Here is a 20,169-nt window from a genome sequence, read left to right on the forward strand (position 1 = left end):
CAATCACTGCCTATTCCATTACCCCAAACCTTTTTTTAAGCTCTTAATAAAAATGTAAGACAGTTCATTTGGAATAATAAGGTACCAAGAATATCTTTGGAGAAATTGATGTGGGACTACAAGTCAGTGGGACTTCAACTACCCAATTTTAAAAAATATTACTTTGCAGCCCAAATGCGATTTATTTTGTCTCTGATTGAGAATGACACAACTCCATCCTGGGTTCATATTGCATTTGATTAATTGAAAGACAGTTTTTTAGTGAGTTTGTTTACAAATACAACTACCAAATTTTGTCAAAAAAGACTGATAACCCAATTTAGTTACATCTCAAACTTTGGTATGATGTACATAAGACAAGGAGATAGGACTGTCACCTAAATCACCTTTAAAGCAAAACGAACTGATCCCTATGACTGTAAACAACAAGATCCTGGAAGCATGGCATCATAATGGGATTCGTAAATTGGAGGACTGTTATGAGAACGGACTTTTCATGGCTTTTGAACAATTAAGAGGAAAATATAACTTGCCTAACAATACTTTCTTTTGTTACCTTCAACTGCGGTCATTTCTGAGAAGCACTTTGAACGACACTATGGCTTTACCCAGACTCACTGAAATGGAAAAATTGATGCATGATAGTGGACCATGTAAGCTTATTTCTAAAGTATACTCTTTGTTAATATCTGAATGTCTATGGAAGTAAAATAATGTCTTGTTGTTTTAATAATATTTTTGAAACAAAAAGCCTGTTGAATTGCACTACTGGAAAGAAAAAATAGGCATTGCATTAACCATGCTTGCATTTTAATGCATTGTATTTTTAGGGCTTGCATTTTTATGGGCTGAAATTCAACATGGTTGAATATTTAAGCTGTGAATATTTCAATTAAAAACATTTCAAACACATTTTCATTATTAAAAATTCAATAATCCATATTCACCTTTCATATTTCACTTCCAAAATATTCAGACTGTTTAAAAATACAACCTATAATATTCAACAGGCAATTTTCGGTCCATTTTATTTCGCTTTGCAAATTCGCTTCCACAAATTCAGTGGTTCAAATTCGACAGTAAATTCAACTGAACTGCAGGAAAAGCAGTAGATTACCAAGATACTCTCCATATGCTGTTAGTCAACCTCACCAGCAGGTGGTGCAAAAGCGCTTGTTGTTGACGAAGACAGAGCAACAGTTAGAGCAAGCCATTCATTCATAAAACTCATTTAACAGCAATGTAAGTGTATTTGTGATTATTATGACGGCGGTTTTATGTTAAATTCAGTGTCTTTACGGTACTTTCCCTGTGTAGCCTACATGCATCTTTCTCTACCGTGAACGAGATTAATGTTATTCCCCGATGCGGATATACAGATCTAATGTTACATTTTTGAGGTTGACATATTTCTCTTGGTTGTTTAGTAGCCTTAACTTTATATGGTGGCGATGTGCTGCATGCAAGCTATTAGGGTTTCCCTCAATACTTAAGGATTCCCCAGCTGGACATATAAAACGCTTAACGTAGCTTAATGGACTAATTACAGTGATATAAAAGACCAAACTCGCAGGCAAGCAGATTGAATCAGAATAACGCACAAAGTTTAATGCTGAGCGTTTCCCAGTGATAGACTGGCATAAGTTTAACCATGTTGAATTTAAAATGCAAGCATGGTTAATGCAATGCCTATTTTTTTTTTTTCAAGTAGTGCAATTCAACAGGCTTTTTGTTTCAAAAACATTTGACATTATTTTACTTCCATAAATGTCCTAAACCGGCTCTGTATAGGTCTAAGGAAAGGTGGGAATCAGACTTAAATATCACAATTGAAGACCAACTTCAGAGGTGTGTAAAGACAGTTTATCTGCCACTATTAATGCACGGTACAGGCTTGTTCACTATAATTTCCTTCATCAGCTGTATTTGACTTCAGAGAAAATTCACAAGTTTAAGACTGATCTACCTGATGCATGTTTCCGATGTGCTGCAGATGTGGGCTCTTTCCTACACTGTACTTGGTTGCATGTGAAGGTGAGAGATTTCTGGATTGACTTTTGTGATGTCTTGGCTAAGATTACTCGAATTTCATTACCTGTTGACCCAGAATTTTGCTTGCTGTGGAACTTTATGAAAATCGATAAACCACTTCACAAATTTCAAATAAATTTTTTGGAAATAGAAAGGCCAGAAAGTGTATTGCTGTCACATTCCCTTCTATCTATGACTAAATGGTATTTAGAAATGAATAACTGTGTCCCTTTAGAAAGAATAACATATAACCTTAGAAAGGGATACAACACCTTTATTAAAATTTGGCAGCCCTATCTAGATTATGTGGATAATGTGATATTGGAATGTGAAACATTGTACACCTACTTTAAAATAATGGAGCATCCTTTTGGGGAGGGGGGATGGGTATGTTTGTTTGTGTTTGTTCTCGTTCTTGTAAAATGAAAACTGAAAATAAAGTATTTCAAAAAAAAAAATAAAAAAAAATAAAAAATTGACAAACATTTTATCCCAATCAAAACGACTTTCTAAGCTGCGTAGGAACCCTCAACATGACAGATTATTTTCATGATTTCTATGGCTATGGGTCACATTTTGTTCATTCTGAATCAGAAAAACCAATAGTGAAGCAGTGGGTTTAAAATTACTTCAAATATAAAAATACATCTTTGCTATAACTTTAAAGGGGTGGTAAAACACCTTTTTTCGAAGGCTTGATTGTGTTTGTGGGGTTCACTGTAATATGTGTTCATGCTTCGTTTTTAAAAATTCGCATTATTTTTCACATATTTAACCATTATTCTACACTGCTCTGTCCCTTCTTGTAAAAACGGTCGGATATTTCAACTTCATCTTGACTGTGTATACATGCCTAAATGCATTGAGTTGCTGCCATGTGTTTGGATGATTAAATATTTGTGTTTATAAATAGTAACAGGTGAACCTAATAAAGTGGCCAGTGAGTGTATAAAGGTCATGTGAACAGTCTCACGACAAATAAACATTAAGAAAATCTGATTTGGCCCACATTCATCTACGGCTTGAACGTAGCTTCAATTTCACACAGATACGCTTTTTCTGGTGCCATTTTAAATTGCTAAACCATTTGAAACTCTTTCCACACAAAGAACACAAATATGGTCTCAAATCTGTGTGACTTTTCAGGTGTATCTGTAAGTGTAATGGCAAAATAAATTTTTTATTACACTGATCACAATCCAATTTCTTTCCTCCAGAGGGAATTTGGAAATGACGTTTCATGTCTCTTTGATTTGTGAAACTTTTCTCACGCTGAAGACATGTGAAAGGCCTCTTTCCATTGTGAAGTCTCATGTGAGTTTTAAGCTTTCCTTTATTTGTAAAACTCTTTCCACAGTGATTGCACATGAAAGGCTTTTCTCCAGAGTGAGTTATCACATGATTCTTAAGGCGATTCATGTCTCCGAATCTACTTCCGCACTGATGACATTTAAAATAGTTCTCGCTTGCGTGAATCCTCATGTGCTTATTAAGGTTTTGTCTTCCTACAAAACTTCTTCCACACTGACCACATGTGAACGGCTTCTCTCCAGTGTGAACTCTCATGTGGTCCTCAAGGGTCTCTTTACGTGTGAAACTCTTTCCACAACTCTTTCTACAACATTTGAATGGCTTTTCTCCAGTGTGAATTTGCATGTGATACCTAAGGCCTAGTTCCCGTGTGAAGCTCTTCCCACAGAGTCTGCAGGTATAAGGCTTCTCTCCGGTGTGAATTCTCATGTGCTTTTTAAGGTTTCCTTTATGAGTGAAACTCCTTCCACACTGTTGGCAAGTGAATGAGATATTTCTAGTGTGGATCCTCATGTGAATTTTAAGGTTTCCCTTTTCACTGAAACTCTTTCCACACTGTTGGCAGTTGAAAAGGTTGTCTCCAGTGTGAATTCTCATGTGGTTTGTAAAATTTCCTTTTTGAGTGAAACTCTTTCCACATTGTTGACAGGTGTAAGGCTTCTCTCCAGTGTGAATTCTCATGTGAACATTAAGGTTTCCTTTTTCACTGAAACTCCTTTTACAATGTTTGCAGGTGAAAGGTTTCTCCCCAGTGTGAATTCTAATGTGGACTCTAAGGCTTCCACTTTGATCAAAACTCTTTCCGCAGTGTTGGCAGTTGAATTTTTTAGCTCTTTTCCGTGAGGTCTTTTCAATCTGTGTAGATTTTTTTCTCATGAAATCATGATCTTTCTCTTCCATTTCCTTAGAACTCTCCTCTTTCAGCGCCATCAGGTCTAAGATGAAAAAAAAAAGAAGACAAATACAAGTTGACACCAGTTTTATAGGATGTCTACTTCATAAATTGTATGAAAATTATGGAAATTTAAGGCTCAGATCACTCAAACCATACATGGAAATTGTGGTGCCCTTATATGGTCAGTAATGCAGCTTGGATGTCATCTAGTGAAAAGGTTTGGTACTGCACCCAAACTAAATCTTACTGAAAGCTCATTTTTGAGATATCAACCTAAAATTGGGAACATAACTTAAGATTTTTGGCTTTGATTTTCTGGCAGTTTTAGAGTAAAACATGTTTTAAAACATATATTTTTTATTTAAAATTTAAATAATTATATTGTACATTTTCATAAACTCAAACTTCTATAACTTTTTTTCTATAACAATTTTTAATTTACCTTAACCCTCTTCTATTATAATCTGCCAAATGTCTTCTTTAAAACAAGACCAACCATAAATCTATATTCCAAAGCATTCTTGAATAACCATTTAAGTTTGCATAGTAATTTTCATGTCAATGCGGGGGAAAAAGGGGGGGACAGTTAAGGGGTTAAAGTCCCCCTGTAGTCAATTTTATCCCTTAAAACTCATCTTTGATCACCAAAATTACATATTTAAACGTTTTTTTTATACGTTCTGTTTTCTATCATGCGCAAAGGCACCAGGGTTCGATAGAATCAAGTTGAGTGTGGAACCAGACCAACGCTGCGGGGGACGCCAGGAACAGTCGCGCCCAGGCTCGGACCGCAGCAAACCAGTGTGAAAGCACCCTAAAACAGATTTCCTGCATTAATTTATTGACAAACTGATCTATAAATAAACATGCATCACAGGACACTGTGTGAATGACATACTGTCTTGTGTAGTGTCTTTTGATACTATTATTTCTTTGATACAATGTATTTTATGATAGAACCAAAGATCAATGTAACCTCAATTATACCATGTTTGGTCTCTATAAATTGGTACTTTGAAGATCAAAATGATTCGGTGTATATTGTCATGTCGATTGCTGTGCAACTTATTAGTTTTACAAGAATCTTTAAAGGAGCTGTATGTAAGAAATCTATTTCAATTAATCATAAAATTGCCCTGATGTGTCACTAGACATTAAGAAATCATGTTCATTTCAAATACTTATATCACTGACAACAGTAGTATGGCTAGGATATTGTCATTTAAAAAGTGGACTTGCAGCCCTCAACTGATGTTGATGTTGTCATTTTGTGTTTTGACCTGACCGCCTCCCTCCACCTATCTACCAATCACAAAGTCAGTAGTGTTTCGGGATCCGGGTTGCCAGCTTTGCTCTAACCTAACCTACCCTAACTCTAGTTGGATAAAAATGTCTAACGTAACTAAATCAAAAATACCTCGTTATAATTCAGAAATTCTTCGTGACAAAGTCCGAAATAAAACCAGAATTTGTATTGGAGATGCTTTTGAAAGATGGAGGCGGCTGAAAACGGAGAAGAATTTGAACAGAAACGCCAACATTGCTAATTTTCTCCTAGACAGGTAAGATTCATCTATGCTTGGCTAACTTGTACTGGATGTCAATGGACATTTCATATATTCATGACAGTCGAACAAAATTATGCATGTTCAAGCAACGTAACGTTAGCTCACATGGACGTATGCATTAGCAATGCATTATAGGATCCCGTTTCTCTGTACTTATGCTGAGACGCTGATGAAAACAACATTAGCACACCCATTATGGCAATTTGAAACGTAATTGAGACAAGCCTAACTTTACCTCAGAAAAAAATTATTCGTCATTCGTTCTTCACGTATATCGTGGACTAAGTTACACATGCTGCAAGTTGACCTGTATGACCATTGCTAATGTAATTTAGTTACTCTAACTATATTTTCTGATGGGACTGAAAACAACCCTGTGATAGCCATTGGTGATAATGAATTTGTCCCGTGTTATAATTTCTGTGGCAAATGTTTATTCTGTTTTTAGCCTACTTATGACAAAAAATTTAGCAATCGAGTTTTTTTTTTTTTCGTATTGAAAAATAAGGAAGTTTTATTTTGTTGTTTAGGCCTATATGTTTTTTGTTTTGTTTTACTATTATCCTTTTTTTTTCTCAGATTTTTATTTATATGTTCAAAATAAAGAAATCAAATCAAATTAAATATCAAATCAAAAATGCTTATCTCTTCAGCTATTATGGCCCCAGCACCTCAACAATTAGTACATTTTTTAAATAAGTAATTACTCATCAAAATATCTCTCATAGCATAAACACAATTAACAGAAAAAAAACTTACTGTGAACGTCTCGTCGTCACTTGCTATTGGAAGCTCATTGAAGCAGCCTACGTTTCTGCTGAATCCTGCAGCTTATCTGGCAACCTCGAGTCAGGGGGGAGGGGGAGGGGATACACTGCTCTACAGTATTTTTAAAGTGATTGCAGTACCAGTTTTGGCCACAATCCTACATACGGTACCTTTAATAGTTTATTCATCAGCAACCAATCCAGTTGCACATGCAAATGAGCACACTTGAAAACAAAGAGCAATAAAAACCTCCAAAAGAGGAATTTTCCCGCTTGGAAATTCCACCTTTCTGATTGGTCAAGCAAACCCGGAGAGTTGGGACTTTACTCTGGCTTTATTAGAGCCAAATTCACAGTGACCTCTCTTCTTCTTCTGGCTTTTACTGCTGCTTCTTCAGGTTGATGTCTGTGATGTCTGTTAGATTTTGACTACAGGCTCTTAATAGTACTATTAGGGCTGACTTCTAATAGTCGAAGATTCGACGATTTGATTCGGAGAGGTCTGATTCGACTATGAACCTCAGTCAAATACATGGGCGTCAGTTTGGTTTGAAATGTGCTGGGGACGGGTACCATTTTTATTTTATTTTTTCGCTTTCGCACAGGTCATGTTTTGAAAGACGATGTCCTGTAGCTTACTAATGTAAATAAATAAAAATGTATTAAAAAATCTGCTTCACATTTTCGGCAGGGCTGCGGAGCGGCTGTGAGTTGACTCCACACGGTTCTCATGTGCGTTAAAAAGCTTTATGTGGTTTAATGTACCTAAACAATGATTACCAAATTCCCCTCTCATGTTGCTCCACATAACCACTTAAAATGGTAAAAAAAATCGAACCCAGAGTCCCAATTATTATGGACGTTATCTGATATTAAGCGTTTCTGCTTCACATTTTCAGCAGGGCAGCGGAGCGGCTGTGAGTTGACTCCACGCGGTTCTCATGGGCGTGAAAAAGCTTTACGTGGTTTAATGTACCTAAACCATCACCAAATTTCTCTCTCATATTGCTCCTCATGTTTATGAAATGTTATGATATATGTGTGATATATATGTGTTTTTTAGCTCTTTTGTTTGAAATTGAAAAAATCTAGCTATCTAAAAAAAAAAAGAAAAAAAAAAGGTTCGACTATCAGTCGACTACGGCAAAATCTAACGAATCAGATTCGACTATGAAAATCCTTAGTCGAAAACAGCCCTAAGTACTATACAGTAAGAAAGACATTTCCCTCTCCCGGAAATGAACATTTCTTAGAATTAATAAACAATTAACACTGAGTATTCACAGGACGAACAGGGTGATTGATTGTAATATTAATTTTACAACATTAAATTAATTCTGTTAACTGATACAAATATTAATAATTAATTATTACAAGTTATGATTGATTATTAATATTTATTTTGAGCTAATTTGCTACATGGTCTACAAAGTTGATGTATAAGAATGGTAATGCATTTTATGTATCACTCTTTACAACGTTGGACACACAACGGTAATTAATTAGATTAGCCTTTTTCTTGACTGTCATCAAACAGCTAATCAGACAGCAGCCTTCTAAAAATCAGCATCCGCTGAAACGCTTTAGACAACTATAGCATCAGTGGAGAAAGGCATGTAGTTCATCATAATGCTGCGTTCACACCGCACGTGAATTCGCGTCTAGTTGGACGCTTGATCATTTTGAATCCACTTGCGCGTCCAAAGCGAGCGTTTGAAGTGAAATAGATGCGCGTTCGAGGCAAAATTCACTTCTTGTGGGAGGGGCAAGTGCTTGGCTGTTATGTTTGCAAGATGGCTGATGTTGATCGAGCATTCATCGAGAGAGTCACCGCTCTGTATTTGCTCTAGAGAGCAGAACAGCGGCATAGGGGTCATCGTCACCGTATTTGGGTCCACCAGACCCTCCGGGGGCATACCCAGTTTGGCGAGTTTCACCATTTGCTCCAGGAGCTGCGCCTGGATGACGGCCCAGTTTGATGACCTGTTGTCCCGCATCAGAGCGAGGATCACCCTCCAGGACACCAACTACAGGCGCTCTATCCCAGCTGCGGAGCGCCTGTCCATCTGTCTTTAGTGGTACGGATACCACTGTTAATGCTCTTTCTAGTGATACTCAGTTGCTATAACTGCTATAACCTAAAAATTATAATATTCTCTTGGCAGACATGATACTGACATGTCTCTATCTGTAAGTGTTGGAGATTTTCCTTTGCCTCATGTAAAAGTCTGTATTGCTGTGTCTCAGTCAGAAACCAGGTTAAATCAGGATAAAACAGGTTAAATTAGGTCAAGGGGTCTGTGAGGATGGAAAAGTACCTAACAAGCTCAGAGAGAAGATGTGTATAGGTAGTTGATAAGATGGTACTAAAAACATTAATTAAAAATGATGGATGGCACTAGAACACTGCAGGTGCAGAGAATCATGTGACCCGAGATATTCTTTAAAAATGGGTATGGCCAAAGATTTTTCCACCAATAGAAAGATGTCTCCGGGAAAGATGATGCTAACGGTAGCGAGATCTTGAGGTGGAGCAAGAAGAGAAAGATAGCTGATTGGACACCTAGTGATAAGAAAAGGTATAAGACCTGAGGTTCCAACCATTGCAGATCAGATGAACAGCTGCATCTCACTTTGTTGCTTGTCAGTAAAGTTACTTCTTCTGAAACCTGGAACTTTGAATCTTGAGAGATTTCTTCGAGACCCGATTTGAGGACTTTGCTACATCTGAAGCAATATGTATTGCTTGATTATTGGTTATTGGAAAACTAGTGATTTTAATACACCATATACCCTTTTGTTTTGGAGATTCAAAACTTTGTAAAATTGTTAGCAAACAAACAAATATGGTGCATTTAAGTAAAATAGATTGGTTATTGTATACAGTTGAATATGTAACTACAAGAGTACTTCTAATATTTATAACAATGTTTTCTAGGTTTCTTGCCACTGGGGACTCATTCAGGACCATAGCGTCCAGCTACAGGGTTGGTGTCTCCACAGTGTGCCAACTCGTCCCCCAGGTAGTGACTGCCATCTGGGACTGCCTTGTGGAGGACTACATGGCTGTGCCCACCACCGATGACTGGAGGTCCATTGCAGAGGGATTCCAGGAGCGGTTGAACTCCCCTCTGTGCTGTGGAGCAGTGGATGGAAAGCACGTGGTGATCAAGGCACCCCCCAACTCAGGATCCCAGTTCCACAATTACAAGAAAACCTTCTCCTTACAGTTGTGGATGCAAAGTATCGCTTCCGGGTGATCGATGTTGGGCGGTACGGCAGGACCAGCCACGGTGAGATTCTGGCGAACTCCGCCTTTGGACAGGCTCTCCGGGCTGGCACACTTTATCTGCCTCCTGACCAGCCTCTACCTGGTACTGAAGAAAGAGGACCCCAGCCCCATGTTTTCGTGGCTGATGAGGCGTTCCCGCTGCGGAGGAACCTCATGCAGCCCTTCCCTAGACACACCCTTCCTCCAGAGAGGTGTGACTTCAATTACTATCTCTCCAGAGCCCGGCTGGTGGTGGAGAATGCCTTTGGCATCCTCTCCGCATAGTGGAGTTGCGGAGAAGTGTGTTAAGGCGACATGTGTTCTCCACAACTTTATGAGGTGTTCGGAGGGGAGAGAGGCACCTGCTGTGAGGGGTGCGAGACATGCTGGAGAGGAGCCACTGCCAGGTCTGGGTCGGGTTGTGGCAAATAACTCCTCCAGAGAGGCACTCCGGGTGAGGGATGTCTTCATGGCACACTTTTCGGCGGAGGGAGCAGTACCATGGCAGCTGACAAGAGTAGTGTTTGAAGTCCTCCTCATGACTTACCCACAACAGCTCTTGTAAGAGCCACCCATAAACCTATAAATAGCATGACTATCTAAAAAAAGGTTTTCCTCCATTATTATTAAAAATTATTATTTTTTTTCCAGGTTGTCAGCCCCAGTTCCAGGCTGTCAGGTCCGCCACAACATGCACATTTACATGCCCCCAGGTGGCACGCCTTCTCGTGGTGGGTCTGGCTACACCAAAACGGTGCCAGATCTTCTGCAACAGCCTCAAAGGGTGCTCCTGGTTATCCCGCTGCCAGTGGTGTTTTGGGAAGTTGAAGTACGTAGTGATTGATTCGTCCAGCTTGTTCAGGGGTTCCATGAGCAGATTTATCCTATCAAAAAATGTATCCCTCTGCTAAATTCAAAGTACTCAAAGGTACTAATATTGGATGCGTCCAATATTATACTTGCCTTATACCCTGGTTTACAAGGTTTTTTGGAGGGGTCCTCATATCTAATGGCACAAAACTGCCCTTAGATTGAGGGCAGTATATCTGGCACTGCATTACTTTCTCGACCAGTTGAAAGGCTTCCATATATAACCAAGGTGTTTGCATCCTCTTTTCAGACAGGTGCAGCAGATCCTACTCTGGACATATACCCTATTTCTCTTTTTGACAGCATTTAGGAACATATTGGGGAAAATGTCCAATCGAGGCAGGGGCTGCAGAGGTGTAGTTGATATGGCAGAGTGGAAATCAGGGCTCCCAGCTTAGTTATCAACTAGGGTTGACCACTAAAATCAAATTTAACCTCTTGATGCTCATTGTGACGCTGATTGGAGAGGCTTGTGTTGTTCAGTAAATGTTACATTTAAGCAATTTTCTGTATCATTTCTTATTTACTGTTAGATTTTATGAGATGAAGGGAGGGAAAAAAAGGAAAATCAATTATAAATTGATTTCTAAATATCAGCATTGGCCAGAGAAAAACCCATATCGGTTGACATCTAGATAGCACTTTAGTAATTAGAACAAAAACTTGATAAGCATGTATGAATGCATATTTGTCATTTAAACTGAACTTAAACTAAACTGGTGCTTAAGATATTGTTGGTCATTCAGCATTTCTGTAAAAAAAAAAAAAAAAAAATCTATTATCTAGGAATAGATAATAGTAATTATTATTAAAAGATAATAATAATACTACTAATTTTACTACCAATAACAATATACAGCACACTAAGGATTGATAAGCTGCTGGGTTCATGAATATTAATCACGTTGTCAGCATTCGCTATTATTTAGCTGAACAGGGTTCCAGACTGCGATTTTTGAGAATGTGCGAGTTAAAATTTGATGTGGTCGCATTTGTGCGAGTGCATGGTCATGTACTACTCAGTTAAATTCACGCATGAATTTTCCTGCATTGAACTTGTTTTAGCGCCCGCCAAAGTCTTATTTGATCGGTGAGTAATGTAGATGAACTGCTGCGTATGTTTAACTGAAAGAAAGAGCAGAGAGAGCGAGCCCCGGTCGCGCGCGCTCTCTCTCTCTCTCTTCGTCAGGAGTCAGGCGAGAGTGTAAACAACACCGTCTCCAAACTAGGCGCTGTCTTGCTCTCTCTCCCGCGCGCATATTAATCAATATAAATCGACACGGTGGTAAAAGGTCGGAAGAGTTTCCGTGGAGCATTCGGAGATTTTTTTTTTCCTGAATTACCGCTGGGTGTGAATTGTGCTAAATAAGTTGCCTTATCTTCTCTGAAAAGCGTTCCGGACATTCAGCTGACATAAAAAAAAAAAAAAAAAAAACACACTTTAATTAAACGAAAAAAAACTATCCAGTGATGAAATGTTTTCTGTGTTGACACAAATCTTGGATGTCCATGTCCTAACTGCTGGGATAATCACACAACGCGCATGACACGTCCAATTCGCGAACTAATGACTCCTTTGAACCGATTCATTTTAATGAATGTTTAAAACAACTGATCTTTCCAACAGTGAACTCAGGAGACGTCTGAATCGGTGTACTAATCAGTAACACTTTACAATAAGGTTCTACCCAGCTAACAGGGGACGTCCCCCGGACTTTTCGAACGTCCCCTTAGGTCCGCATTTGGTCCGCTTTGTAACGTTCCCGAGTGGACGTTCGGAGGACGTCCGCATTTGGTCCGCTTTGTAACGTTCGGTGACGGACATTCCAATGACGTTCGCATTTGGTCCGCTTTGTAACGTTCGGTGACGGACATTCCGATGACGTTCGCATTTGGTCCGCTTTGTAACGTTCGGTGACGGACATTCCAATGACGTTCGCATTTGGTCCGCTTTGTAACGTTCGGTGACGGACGTTCTGAGGACATTTGTCCGGGCCAGTGTGCGAACGTCCCTATTTCGTCCCTCACCTGCCATTTCCATGACAACACTTGCAAAATCCAGTCGCACATGCGTTTTCTTTTATCATCAGACCTGACAGCTTGCAACTCAGACAAAAGAATAATTAAACAAAAATATAGGCTAAATGCAAATAAACTAAAAATATTTGAATTAATTGTAAAATTAAGTTTGTTAAAAATGTTAGTGTTTTAATTATGTTAAGATAATAAACTTAGTAACTTATATCACTAGTTAAAGATGTAATCAAATCACAAGACTGTTTTCAGCGTTATAATTTAAACATCAAAATATGATAATTGATTCAAATATCATATTTTAATATGTGACCCTGGACCACAAAACCAGTCTTATGGGTAATGTTTTTTTTTTTTTTAATTGAGATTTATACATCTGGCCACGAACGTGACTCCTAAACGAAGACCATCAGAGGGTTAAGGTGGGATTCGTGGGAAATGTACAAAATATCTTCATGGAACATGATCTTTACTTAATATCCTAAGATTTTTGGTATAGAAGAAAAATCTATAATTTTGACCCATACAATGTTTTGTTGGCTATTGCCACAAATATACCCGTGCAACATAAGACTGGTTTTGTGATCCAGGGTCATATATAAGCTACAATTTATAGGCTATTCATGCATGAAGAAAATAAGGTTGAATGCAGGAGCTCTAAAAGAATGCATCGACTTGAGGAAAACGGCAGCCAAGTAAAACGTGAAGAATGGAAAAGCACATTGCTGGGAAGAAAGTGGAGAATAACACAGGTAAGACATAAAATTATCCTAACTGTCCTATCCTATCCTAAATTATCAAACTGTTGGTCAGGCGAAGGTGACTGGTTTTATTCAAAAGAAGTTATTTTAGGAAAAAAGTTATTCTAATTATTGCACAATTATTCTGACTGATAGCACATGCAGCTCAAATAACAAAAAAAGAGTGTAATATAGCTACACGGGGAGAAACAAGCAAGTGACGATCAAGTGCACCTAAGCGAGTGACGTCATTCCTTATGGCACGCACCATGTATCCATGGCAACGCTCAGCTGTAGTGACAGTTATAACGGTCCTCCTCAGACACGGCCTTGTGTTTTCTCTTTCGTCTGTCTAAAAGGTATTTTTAATTTTTAAATTAGTATACATTAGTTACCGTAACCACTGTCCATCTTTAAATTATATGAAAATGTTACCTTTTAAAACGTTTGCTTAAGTTGTCTGCCGTGTACCGCTGCAAACCGTATGCTAACACTACGAAGCTAACGTTAATGTTATGATGAGAAGAGACGACGTTATATTTAACATATATGGATATATTATATAGACATATACAATCATAATACTACTGAATGTGTTTATTTTGTTGTTTTAGGTAGATGCCAAGGGGAAGAATTGGTGGACTAACCCCACAGCTGACGGACAAACACACACACACAGCTGCCAGCGCGTTTGAAGACACACACACACTGAAAGAGCACAACACGTTTGTTCAAATAAAATACATTTACTTTGTTCCTTACAACGTGTGTGTTTTCTTTGGTTAGCCAGAAGTAGAATAAAATATAATGATATTCAGGGGACTAAACGCGAAAGTCCCCTAAACGTTCCGAATGGCCGCTGGTGGTCCTGTGAATGTCCTCTTGAACGTACGGAGGACGTCTTCGCGAACGTCCGCGGGACATCAAGCGGACTCCACATGGGGACGTTCGGGGGGACGTTCGCACAGGCCATTTAGGGGACGTTCTGGGGACCTTTTTTTGTTAGCTGGGTATTTATTACATAAATTACATAAAAAGTACAGTTTGCTTACTCAAGCTTAAGCTTTAAAATAAATAAAACCAATTGTTTTTTTGAAAAGCATTTGACTACATTTTCCCACACAGTGCTATCAAGAATCGATAAGAGAATCGTTAAAGAATCGGATCAATAATCAGAATCGTCAGTGGCATTATTATTGATCAAATCTTATCAATTCCCATCCCTATGTGAATACAGTAAAATTATAATCAAACATTAAAGAACATAAATGTTTTTTTATTAGTTTTTTTTTAGAGTTAAAAGATGATTTTTTTGCTAACATGAGGTCTTGTGTCACTGTCAGTCTTATTACATCAGTGCAAAACTAGGGTATGCAGATTAAGACCACTATTCATCAGCATGCATTGATTAATCCCATGGCATGTAGCAAAAAAAAATAAAAATAAAATAAATGACCAAATCATATGCTGGTGCGACCAACTGAGAAAGTTGGTAGCACCAGTGCAACCAGTGGAAAAGTTAGTCTGGAGCCCTGCTGAAATCAAAACTGGGATGAGCTCCAGCCATTTTTTGCGCATTAGTTCCCCCCACTCCCGGAGAAACCTGCATATCTTCTGCTTGTACTTAAAAGCTGAATAATCTCAAATGAACTAATTTTGACAGGAAAATCCAACAAAGAATATCATTAACATGTAGCGTGCTGATTCTGCGTGGTATGCAAGAATCTTGCTCTCTCTCTTTGCGTGTGTGTGAGAGAAACAGCGCTCTCAGCAAAGCGACAGCGAGTCGTGCGCCTTCACACTAGACTTTACGGTACGTCAAATACCCTGCGCATCCATTGAGCTGAACTGAAATACAGAAATAGTACAGAATAGTACAGACTGAACTGAAATGGTACAGATCGCATGACGGAGAGTGAAACCCTGAAGCGCTCAGTCAGAGTTCAGTGAGTGAAAATATGTCTATGCTGAACTTGGCATCTAACACACACACTGGCGAGTAAAATCTAAATTTATTAGACAATGGGTAATGATATACATTATTTAGTTGCCCAGAGTGAAGATTTAGTCGCATTGTGAGTGATTTACTTGCATTGTAGAGAGTTGCCTTAGATATTGAAAGAACTCTTCGTTTATTGCTTGTAATGTTTCTTTGTTCCTCTTTATTATTTACTTGTATGTCATTTTTGGTTGCATGTTTTGAAGCTATACTCTTAGCTGAAAAAGATTACAATTTGATTAAAAATTTTAGATTATTTTAAAAAGTAGGCCTATTTATAATTAGTTTTTCTAATTTATAATTCAATTGTGGATAAAATTATGTAAAAATAATTGTTATAAAAAAAGTACAAATAAATTTAAGATCTAAAGTCTGTAACCTAATTAATAATAAAACATATGTAGATCAAGAATAGTTTTGGAATCAGATCATGACTCACTGAATCGAATCAAATCGAATCGTGAAGTTAATAAAGATTCACCCTAACGTCACAGTCAGAAAAGAAGAAATCATTTTCAATCATAGAAAAAAAGATGTATCAATCATCATCGCACCATTCTGAATCGTAATCGAATCCTGAAGTGCCAAGAGATTCCCACCCCTACTGCCCAAGAGCGACCCACTACACGTCAAATAAAACAGCTTTAAATAGGACATTCTTTGAAAAATATCATTCATTTCTGTAGACATCGACATTTTAAATGACTGAGTTCAGTTTTGAGTATGAAACCAACCTATTTGTTCCTCAGTATCTTCTTGTTTCAAACTGAATACTTCTTCAATCTTCATTTCTTCACTCTCCTTTTTAATCAACGCCATATTGTGTCACGTGGATCTCCGTTGCTTCACCGGGAGTTTTTCTGTGTGTTTGGACACTCTGTCCTGTTAAAGATAATAGAATAATGAGGATAATTAACAAAGAAAAATGAATCCAAACTAAATCTCTGGGTGCGTCTCAATCAGCTCTAGTTTAATGCACTGCTAAGGGAGTGTCAGAGTGAGAGTTAAAGTTAGGGTAAGCAATTTTTTCCATAAACACTTGTTATTATGATTGAAACTCTCTTCACATCCTAATAGCAATCAATAATAGAAGGGGTGTAAATTTTAAAACATGTACATCTTCAGTTGAAGTCTCAGGACCAAAAAGGTCCAATCAATGAATTCAGTCCAAATTATTGTAATGTGAAGTGCTTTGAGACATTAAGCCGCATTCACAACGCCAGCATCACACAGCCACAAAGCGACGTGATCCCATTCATTTCATGGAGGGCGGGTGACTTCTGGCAACGCGAGAGACAGTGACCGTTGGAAACAGAATGTGGTCATGTCAAGCGAAGCGAGACATGCAACAAAACTTCCGAAATTTCAACTTTATGCAAATGAGAAGAATAGGAGGGAAAAAGATCCAAACTTCCCACTACCAGAGGCTCCCACGGAGTGAAGAAGAGGTGGAGTTACGAGACTTCTCAGACAGCTGAAGTGTTCAATTGGGGTTAAGAGATATGCTCTCAAGCTATTTTCAACATTTTAGATTGGTTAATAATTTGTAGACCCAGACCCACTTGGGGATTGACCAATAGCATCGATTTGTGAAAAAATATGAAATTGACTAAATTTGGACATAGGAGGTTTCCGCCCGACAGCGAATATATACATAACAGTAGCCTAGTTTGAACCAGTGCAAGATTCCTTAACTTTTAAAATTAATTTTATACTCCTATGGCCAACTTTCTTTATTAATAAATGGTAACACTTCATAATAAGGTTTAATTTTGTTAGCATTAGTTAACATGAACCAACAATTAATGAACAATACTTATACAGCATTTATTAATCTTAATTAATGTTAAGGTCAACATTTTATAAGACATTTTTAAGATCCAAAGTTGTATCTGTTAACATTAACAAAGGCTATTGCTCTCTGAGCTAGCATGTCCTGAGTAAAAGGGATAAAAAAACCCCCACCTAATTAGCCTACTTCTTGTGGCCTGCGTATTCACAACAAGTACAAATAGTGATGCAGATTAACACTAAGCGATTTCCTAGGCAGATATAAGGACTATATTAGGGGGAAGCACAGGCAAAGCACTGCTACTTGGGCGTGATATCTCTGCGCCCAAGTAGCAGTGCTTCGCCTGTTCTTCCCCCTAATATAGTCCCAAGTCAATATCTGCCTAGGAAATCGCCTAGTGTTAATCTGCATCACTATTTGTACTTGTGAATACGCAGGCCACAAAGTAATTAGGTGTTTTTTTTTTATTTTTTATATCTCTTTTACTCAGGACATGCTAGCTGGCAACAAAGGATTCCATTCATTATGTTAAGCTAAGCTAGCGCCGACCCTGTCAAACTAAAACAATGCATGCACTGAGACAAAAATGCATTTGCCCACCTATCTAAATGTATGAAAGAAGGTGAATAAGCCCTATTTCAAAAAACGGTGGAGTGTTCCTTTAAGGTCACTCATCCTCCGCAACACCATTATCATTCACCGCAACAATTGAAGGCCTGTTGCGGTGGAGATACTCAATGTTTCGGTAATGAGAAACAGACTTATGAAGGAGGGACATGCACTATAACTCTTGCTCATTTCAATATAACTTGATATTTGCCTTAGCACTACTTGAACAGATTTCGTAAACAAAATAGCTATTACAACCCCCCCAGCAGGAGTCACTAATTTTTCATTTTTATGAAGTGCTTCCTCAAAAAGCAGTATGAATGCAGTATAGGCCACCTACTATAAATGTAATATTATTTAATATTTAATAGTTTTACTGTGAAACAGTGTATTTCTGTCTTTTTTATGAAATGCTGCATTCAAGATGGCTATTGTGTATTTTGTTACAGGCAAGCATCAGTTGCTAAAAAAAGGGCATCAGCAAAAGACAACAATCCAATTTTTTTTTTTTTTTTTTTGGAAAAAATATTCAACAATCCAATCCTTCTTGAGGAGTACAGAAGAAAGGAGAGAGAGAGGTCAGGAGACAGGGTGATAATAGGGAAAAAACGGTCACGGTTCGGTGCATAAATTTACACGGAGAATGCACAGTATAAAAATAAATAAAACTCGCGTGCAAATTAATTAATGTAATGCGGAACTACTGTTAGATACGCGGGTTCTTAAAGTTTGAGATGTAAAGTTTGCAATGTTAGAATATGTGTATATGTGTGTGTGTGTGTGTGTGTGTGTGTGTGTGTGTGTGTGTGTGTGTGTGTGTGTGTGTGTGTGTGTGTGTGAGGCGCGGGCGCGATCGAATAGTGGGAACATAAAAACTAGGGCTGGGTAAAAATATCGATTCATCAATGCATTGCAATTATTTGTTTCTCAATTCAATATCGATTCATCAAATCCTATGAATCGATTCAGCCCGCCGGCCAGTGGCCGCGCTGTGGGCAACACAATAGTGAGAGCGTTCAGCATTGTACTGAAGGGGGTGGATTGGAATCCACTGCTGCTTCAATGTATATGTAATGAGTGATTATAATCAAGGTATTAATCAATACTTTTCCTTCTAAAAATCAAATGAGTTGAATGACTTCTCTGGAGATTTTACTTTGTTATAGAAGTTACCAGTGTGATCACTGAAATGTTCTTTTCATATATTCTTTAATGTCTGTATTTGATATTTGAATGCAGTAACAGTGCTTGCCTATTTATCCCAGCTTCCAGAAATGAAATAGGGACTGGTTTTGTGTTTGAGAAAGGTCTTCAACATGTTAAAACACATAGGGGTCATTAAAGTCTATAGTTTAAGGGACCATTTGTCATTTAAAGCCTATACTTTCCATTTAGAATAAATTGTCCTGTCCTGAGAGAAAGAACTTGTTATCTTGATGTTTTGAGACGAGACTTCTGTTTATAGTTAGAGCCTGGCCATATTCAACCTCGGAAAAGATGTGTGTTGGGTGTGTGTGTTAGTCTTCTTGCTTCCAGGTTAAGGAACCACTGGCATTATTGGAGATTGACTGAGTTGTTGTTCGGGACAGGCTGGCGCCCAGCCACCCAGATCTGTGACCTGGAAGGTCACGACGTGCCTAACTTCAGGGTCCGAGTGTCAGCGGCATAATCTATGGAGATATGCTTCTGTCTATCTGTATATGTGTGGAAAATTACTATGTTTATCAATTTCTTAGCCAATGAGAATCATTCAACCTGTAAGCAATGACGTAGCTTAGACCTTGGAAATGGTATAACTGCTGTGATCTTTGTAACTGTAAGTGGGGCGGCCTACGAACTCCTGTGTGAGTCTTGAAGCTGAACTTCTGCTGATGAAACTGCAAACTATTTTCAGTAAAACTTTTCTTCAATTTTTTATAATTCTGACTCCGGGTCTTCTTTCAAACATCTGGTCCTTGGGTCCTAAACTGTTAACCCCTAACAGTACAAGCAAGCGGCAACCTACCCGTCTCTTACAGCAGAAAAAAAACATGTTTACAGCCTGGATCTCTATGTGGCTTCGGTCTCTATACAGCTAATTTTGCCCTTCATAACAACTGTGAGGAGGGTGAATTTTTTTATAACTCATCCGTTTAGTTGATTAATATTTAAAGTTCTGCATAATTAAGGGTGTGTCCACTTTTGAGTGACAGGTGGATTCCCGCTGATGTTAATGCTAGCCGTTTGTCTGCTGTTATTAGCCGTCACTTCACCTCAGCAAATTTTAGCTGCTGAACTTGCCA

General features: G+C 38.2%; 1 protein-coding gene across 1 annotated transcript in view; it reads right to left on the reverse strand.

Annotated features, from left to right (window-relative positions):
- Positions 1–2,295: 2,295 nt before the first annotated feature.
- The window catches only part of LOC308689838 (uncharacterized protein), a 34,128-nt gene continuing 16,254 nt past the window's right edge, over positions 2,296–20,169 (reverse strand). Inside the window, exons 2-3 of the mRNA XM_081363875.1 lie at positions 16,221–16,368; positions 2,296–4,277 (exon numbers count right to left, since the gene is read on the reverse strand). Of these exons, the coding sequence (XP_081220001.1) occupies positions 3,043–4,277; positions 16,221–16,305 (1,320 nt within the window). The 5' untranslated portion in view covers positions 16,306–16,368 and the 3' untranslated portion in view covers positions 2,296–3,042. The remainder of the gene's footprint in view (positions 4,278–16,220; positions 16,369–20,169) is intronic.

Source organism: Scardinius erythrophthalmus (assembly GCF_964197995.2).
Source record: "Scardinius erythrophthalmus genome assembly, chromosome: 4".
NCBI lineage: Eukaryota > Metazoa > Chordata > Actinopteri > Cypriniformes > Leuciscidae > Scardinius > Scardinius erythrophthalmus.